Source organism: Penaeus monodon, chromosome 17 (genome assembly GCF_015228065.2).
Source record: "Penaeus monodon isolate SGIC_2016 chromosome 17, NSTDA_Pmon_1, whole genome shotgun sequence".
NCBI lineage: Eukaryota > Metazoa > Arthropoda > Malacostraca > Decapoda > Penaeidae > Penaeus > Penaeus monodon.
Genome location: NC_051402.1, coordinates 38,479,613 through 38,487,112, shown reverse-complemented (window position 1 = coordinate 38,487,112; position 7,500 = coordinate 38,479,613). Strand labels below are relative to the sequence as shown.

Below are 7,500 nucleotides of genomic sequence, written 5' to 3'. Positions count from 1 at the left end.
ACGTCCACTAACCTGCCTATTCCAAGTAGTTTACTTCTATTCTTTTTTAAGACGAAGAAGAAGAAGAAAAAAGAAAATATCTCCCCGTTTCCCAGAATACATGTTGACTCACTTTAGCGTGGGCAAAATTGCGCTGTTATTCCGTCAGAAGCGTCTCTGTTTTCCCAGTTTACCTGCTGGAGATGTGGGATATGTTTGCCAAAGTCATGCACAACCTACAAATAATGGGTCATATTATCGATAGCGTTCCCACGCGAGCGCTCGATATTTCGTGGGTCTGAAGCTGCGATTGTTTTCTCATGCATGTTTGATTTTTTTCCAGAGTGTAAAAGGTATGTGCATTTACAATATTTATCAGTCTGTCTGTCTATGTCCATATCTATCTATATTTTCATCTATCTATCTATATACATGCGTACATATATATATATATATATATATATATATATATATATATATATATATATATATATGTATGTATCTACATGCATATATATGTATATAAATATGTATGCACATATATAAATATATACATATATGTATGTGTACACACACGCGCACGCACACACACACACACACACACACACACACACACACATACACACACACACACACACACACACACACACACACACACACACACACACACACACACACACACACACACACACACACACACACACATGCACACACACACACAAACAAACACACACAAAATAACACGCAATATATGTGTGTGCACCCCTGCAACTATTCACATTTTATTCCGATCAAACATCCACGAACAAGAAAACCGTCAGTTCTTCCAGCCGACACCGCGAGCATCACACGCAGCTATTCAGCGCCAATGACCCGTGGGAAGCAAGACGGAATGAACGCGATTTTCTGTCTCATCGCTTGCCTCCGGGAAGAGAAGCAACTGCCAGAGCTTCATATTCGGAGTACAATAAAGACGAAAAAAAAAATTATGTGAGTAGATAGAAATCTACCATGTCTGACGCACACTTGCAATCATGAGTATATCTATTTGTCTGTCACTCTGTCCTATGGGATGATTCCTACTCCAAAATTCCATGGAGTTGTAGAAGGCTTCAAAAGAGCTAAGGATATTTAATTCTTAGAAAATGTTGTAAGCCATTCTTCTCACATATCTTGTGAAATGACTCTCGTGACACACACACACACACACACACACACACACACACGCACACACACACACACACACTTCCTTTTCCCTAGACCTACCAAATACACTGTAAACAATAACGCAACGACCTCATTTTATTGAATAAACCCAGTGGATAAATTCGATGTTTCATAATCCGAAGATTATAGCATCATGTAATAATCAGATTTTAGTACATAACAAAATACGATCTTAGTGGGTAACCAAGGAATCTTAGACTAGATTCCTGAGGGTCAAAACTTATCAGAAAAGCAAATAGAACACTAAAGGCAATTTGGGCTCCATTAGACGGTCCACTTGTTAGACGAAACCAGGCGTCGATTTTCTCATTCTCAAAAATGTACCAAGATAACGATGGTGTTTTAGTACGGATCGGTGAAAACAAAATAAAAATCTCTATAACTTTTTCCTCGTGAAATGTTTATCTATTTTAACAACCCCCGTCCCCATATTGATATATTATATATGTAACATATGATATATAATTATATATATATATATATATATATATATATATATATAATATACATTAAGTTTCCTCCTATAATCGATAAAGAAAACCGACATAATCATAAATAAACCAATAGTAGTTTTAGGGTCTCTCAGCAATGGCGGAATGGGGCCTATCAATTCTCATTTTGTTGTTGAATATTTTTCGCGAAAATGCCACTGAATTTTGTTTGTCTGCTGCATTTGCTGTCGTTGTTTTGTTGGTAATCTTATAATAATAATGATAATAATGACAGGAATGATAATCATATTGTTATGATCATTATTATTGTTGCTGTTGTTATTACCATTATTGGTAGTATTATCATTCATTGTTGTCGTTATTATCATTATCATCGCTATTTTCGTTATCGTTGTCATTGTCATTGTTATTGTTGTTCTTATTATCATTATTAATATTATTATTATAATTATTATTATCAAAATCAATATTATTATCATCGTCATCGTCATCATAATCATAATCAGCATTAGTGTCATTATCATTGTTTTTACATTATCACTATCATCATCTTCATTATAATCATCATTATTAATATTGCCGCTATAATTATAATCTATATATAATATATTATATATGTCATATATTTTATATACATTATATATATATATATATATATATATATATATATATATATATATATATATATATATATATATATATATACATATATATATTATATATATATATATATAATATATATAATTATAGGTGTGTGCGTGTGTGTGTATTTTCTTATACAGACACATACATTATGGGCCGCACAGCTACTGTTGTCTCTGAGCCAGCAGCAACTGGACACCACTGGACACGGGCCGGAGACGCAATTTCGCACACTGATTTCATCTAGACTGAGAGCGTGACGTTGCAACATCCTGTACACTGATCGCGCTTGTTCGCAATTTGCGCAGGGGATCAGCTCAACTCGAAACGCGGAGTTAAAAATCCGTAGAGTTTAATACCTGCCCTGCCATTCATAGTTCCGTCAAATATATATACGGTCTCGCTTACGAAAAAAATGTAGATGGAAGTAGAAAGTAGAAACAAAGAATAAAAATGTGTGTTGTAGTTCATTTACCATAATATACACTGATTAAGAAGTCATCGACCCTTAGGAAATATGTAAACGAAAAACACGAAATATCTAAGACGCTTTCAGACTCGAATAGTTTCTCCATTTAATTCGTCTGCTAGATAATTTATGCAGTTCACTTCACTGAGAAACTGGTGTTAAAGTTTTTTTCTCTGGTCTTGGAGAATCAGAATAAATTAGCAATAATAAACCCCGACTGCAATACACGTAAAATGATCTTCGTGAATTTTCTTTTTTTTATCAATAGTCGTTATCAAGTTTTATCATTTTCGTTTACTTCATTGTCATCAGTACTGATTTTTTTATTATCATAATTGCTATTGTGATTAGTTATCGTATCATCTTCATAATTCATCCCTCATACGTACTTCATACATACGAGAAATAAACTTCAAAACCTGATTTTCATTTTATAAATTGTTAAAGGCATTGCTTGATTGCATTGCATACGTTACAAGATATGTCAACAATGCAATCAGTTTTTTTTTTTTTTACTTCGTGCATTGAATTTCTTTTGGCAACTGTTAGACTCGAAAAAAATGTGGCTTCTTCAGCGTAATGATTTTCTTATCGTAAATGCAATACAATTGATTTAGATTTCTCTTCCCGTTATAAGAGCCGAGAGTCACGAGGGTAGGCCAAACCCCTGATGGGAAAAGACAGTAATATATTTAGCATTGGCCGGAAAGATGAGAGAGGCAGAGGGGGAGAGAGGAGAGGGGGGAGGAGGAGAGGGAGGGAGAGGGGGAGAGAAGAGAGGGGGAGGAGGAGAGAGGGAGGGCGAGGGGGAGAGAGAAGGAGAGGGGGGGGGGAGGAGAGAGGGAGGGAGAGGGGGAGGAGAGGGGGGAGGGGAAGGAGAGAGAGGGGAGGGGGAGGGAGAGGGGAGAGAGGGGGATGGAGAAAGAGGGGGAGGGAGAGAGGGAGGGGGAAGGGGGAGGTTGAGTTGAGGGGAGAAAGAGGGGGAAAGGGAGTGTGTGTGTGTGATATGTATGTATATGTGTGTGTGTGTGTGCGTGTGCGTGTGCGTGTGCGTGTGCGTGTGCGTGTGCGTGTGCGTGTGCGTGTGCGTGTGTTCCTTATAACCGTTATAAGAACACAGACTCTGCATAACAATATTCCCGTCACCCTCTGCCCTGGCCAAGAAGACTGTAGCGATTACTCATCACTACTTTCATCCATTTCAAAACCCTGAAATAGTCGGGAAATGTCCATCGCTCGTAAATCCTCATCAAAGCATTCTTTTTCGCCAGCCCGCTCTTCCGTGCATGATTTTGCCATCAGACACAACGAGTATTTCAACCTGCCTCGATCATTTTCATATCTGGGATTCTCAAGGTTCATGCAACTTTAAGGGAAGTGCTCGGAATTGAAGAGACTTTTCAAGTGCGTTTGGTGAATCTTAAATGCGCAGATTTTGGAATAGATGTTTGCATTTATAAATTAGTTAAATAGATACACATACATGTCACAACAATTTTAAAATTTTAACCTTTTTATCATAGAAGCCATCAAGTAAATTAAAGGTAAACGGTGAAGATCAGATAATCTAGTGTTTTTTTCCTATATGTTTAACGACTTGCATGCTGTCCCCGACAAAACACTGTAGAGAGGTTCGTTAAAGATGACAAATGATGCATGTGGCTTGTGAGGGGGGGGGGGGTTATCGGTGTCATCAGGGCGGAGGCGCTACAACAGTTTAGTCTTGTATGGAGGCCAAGCTGTTCGGTGTTTTGGAGGTGTTAGGTTACGTTTGAGGTTTCGTTACTGATGTTTGGTTGACGATTGCTAATGTCGCGTTGTGAAATCAGCCCTCTGGATTAAAGATGGTAATAAATGAATTATAACGGGCTTTCTTCCTCTTCCACTTCCCTTATGTAGATAGTGGTAAAAATCGTCCGGCAGCTTCGAAAAGGATATTCATGTCGGTTCCGTCCGTAGTTGACGTGAAATCGCCACATAATACCAGTACCTCATTCGGCCGCTTACTGATATTACCCAGTGCAGTTCGTGCCTGGTTACTTATCCCGTGAACGATAGGCATAAGTGGGCCGATGAGGAGAGGGAAAAGGAGAGAGACCATGCAAAATTACTCGAGGTGTAGGCCGAGGTCCAAAGCAAGGTGATCCCCCTACATTGGGCCTGTCTCCGTCTCCTGCTCTTTCCACGCCATCCCACTTTTTTGGTTTTCGTACAACTGCCGATTTCATTTATTTTTTAGTTTTTTATTTGCAGTTTAATTTACCTGTGGTATTTCTTGCTAATGACAATGTAGAACTATCGTGTTCCATAAAGGTACAAGTATTGCGTAATTCCTAACTAAACATTTTTCTTCAGTATGTTGTTAAGACTTGTCTTACCCGACGAAGTTTTATTTTTGCTTAATTAAGGTGTTTAAGTACACTCGTTGAAGCCCCGAGATTCCGTTTAGAATTTTAAGTAATAGTCATGGAAGAGTTCCTGTACACACCCAAACCGCCTGTTCACTTGTGCATGATAACCAGGAGGAAGAATGAACATTAAGCATGGACACTATATTCTGTATGTAGTTTTATTTCTGAGTTTCTGAAATGACAGTTTCGTTTGACATTACTTGAAGTTTTATATACAATGACTTCAGTGTTTAGAAAACGGCAAATTTTGTAAATTTTTAAAACATAAACAATGCTGATTTTAATTATTTAACATTTTTTTGACACTTTAATCGTGTGCAGAAATTATTGAAAATACCAACAGAGTAAATAAATAAAAACAATATTTAAAACTTTATAATATAAGGTAAATTCCAATATCAACAAACACACAAGTCGCACATCATTCATTCACAAATAGTTGTATTAATGGGAACTTGCCGCTCGTGGGTAGGCTTCCCAAATGGGATACAGGAACTTATTTCCGCAACTGTACCTGACTTCGAATACGCTTATAATTAAGGAAAAATTAAAACACTTCAGTTGGTAGAGTAAAGACCGAATAAAAGCAGTTTAATTCCCTTCCGATACAGCCGTTGCGAGGCGTGGAATCACGAGTCTTGGTCGAAATGCTTCCCTATGCAGTCGGTGAGGGGCTTCACGTGCGTGACCGACGAACACAGATCGGAGAACAGGCAGCCCACTGAGGACGGGGCGTGGCACTCCAGGCTCTTGCTGACGAGGCAGCCCTTCGACGTCGGAATGGTGACGCTTACGTCGCTTCCGCAAGAGGACATGTACTGATGCTGGCCCTGCAGCGTCCCCTGGCACTTCACCGGCTCCCAAGCGTCCTTCTGCGCTGTGCACCGGAGGTCAGCGTGCTGCTGAGGGCAGTCTACGTGCACCTGCGCTCCGCGGTCGGTTGGTATGATCACGGCAGGAAAGGCGCCCATCAGGAAGATTTCTTCCACTTTCTTCCTGCCCGTCAGCTCCTCCAGGTACGTCAGAATCAGCCTACAGTTATTCCCAGACGCCAGGGGCTTCACTAGCTCAGGGGTGATCACAAGCTGCTGGTACACGCGCCTCTTCAATGTGGTCTTCATGAGGTCGTACTGGATCAGCGGATGCCAGCCGTCTGTAGAGCCGAACACTCTCACGTTCTTCTTGGCACTGGAGGCGGGCACGGAGGTTGCGACCACGTAGGAGCCGTACCAGTTGCGCCGTTTCCCCGTCAGGAGGTCCTTCGCTGCCGATATGATCGACTCTGTAGGATCTAGCATGCTTTCTTCCTTCAGGAAACTTCCCGGTTTATCATCGAATGCCCTGTATATGAAGGTCAACAACTCCGATTGTCTCATTATAATCTTGTCGTCGAACTGGGTGGGGAAGGGCAGGATCCACGTGGCTGGGAAGAGAAGGTCCGCCTGCTCCACCAGCGACACGCTCTTGGAATCCCCCAGCAGGAGGATGGGCACGGGGGTGCCCGCAAGCTTGTCGCTGAGGCGCTGCACCAGCCGCGTAACGTTGGTGTTCGCAAAGTAGTGCAACATCTGCCAAAAGCTCTTAGCATGAAATATATAATGGAGGCATGCATACGAAATATATACTGCATGTAAAACGTGTTATAAAGTATTACAGTAAATATGCATACACTAAAACCCCTCCTTACGTGTGCGGGTTTGACCCCGGAAGAACGGAGGAGTGCGATGAAGGAATCGGTGTGCAGCGACGCCTGAGCCACAATGATGGGCTTCGGCACCTGCAGCGAGAGGAGGAGGTCCGCCACCGCCGCCGCCAACATCTGCGCCGTGGGCTGCACGCTGGCGATGTTCTTGGCACTCTGCAGGTAGGTGGTGGTGGCCGTCGGGGTCACAAATCGTGTACCTGCCGAGGAGAGGCCGTTGAAAGGGCGTTTTACTACGTCTACAAAATTAAACCAACTTGTCCCTATAAAATAAAAAAGACGTCAGGAACCACGGCAGCCATATCAACGCCCGGCCTTCACAAGCACGAAGACTTACATTAACGTCTTCAACCAGAACTCAGAGCCCATCCCAGAACCTATTTTCTAACCTGGGGCCTTCGAGCGCGCCCAGTGAGCTACTTCCAGGGCTTCGTCGTCAGAAAGGTAGCCGAAGTAACGCGTTGTGCCATGGACCTCATAAAAATGACTTGTAAGTTTCCTGAAAACGCAAAGTTCATTTATAAAAAACAAAAATATCAAATTATTTTTAGTCTCAAAAACCAACCATTCCACTGATACAGAAAAAATGCAACGGGAGCAACGCACCTTGCAATGTCC

General features: G+C 41.3%; 1 protein-coding gene across 1 annotated transcript in view; it reads right to left on the bottom strand.

Annotated features, from left to right (window-relative positions):
- Window positions 1-5,322: 5,322 nt before the first annotated feature.
- Window positions 5,323-7,500, bottom strand: part of LOC119583728 — a 2,819-nt gene continuing 641 nt past the window's right edge. Inside the window, exons 2-5 of the mRNA XM_037932381.1 lie at window positions 7,489-7,500; window positions 7,272-7,381; window positions 6,868-7,082; window positions 5,323-6,748 (exon numbers count right to left, since the gene is read on the bottom strand). The exon at window positions 7,489-7,500 is cut by the window's right edge and continues 117 nt beyond it. Coding sequence (XP_037788309.1) covers window positions 5,810-6,748; window positions 6,868-7,082; window positions 7,272-7,381; window positions 7,489-7,500 — 1,276 coding nt within the window. The 3' untranslated portion in view covers window positions 5,323-5,809. The remainder of the gene's footprint in view (window positions 6,749-6,867; window positions 7,083-7,271; window positions 7,382-7,488) is intronic.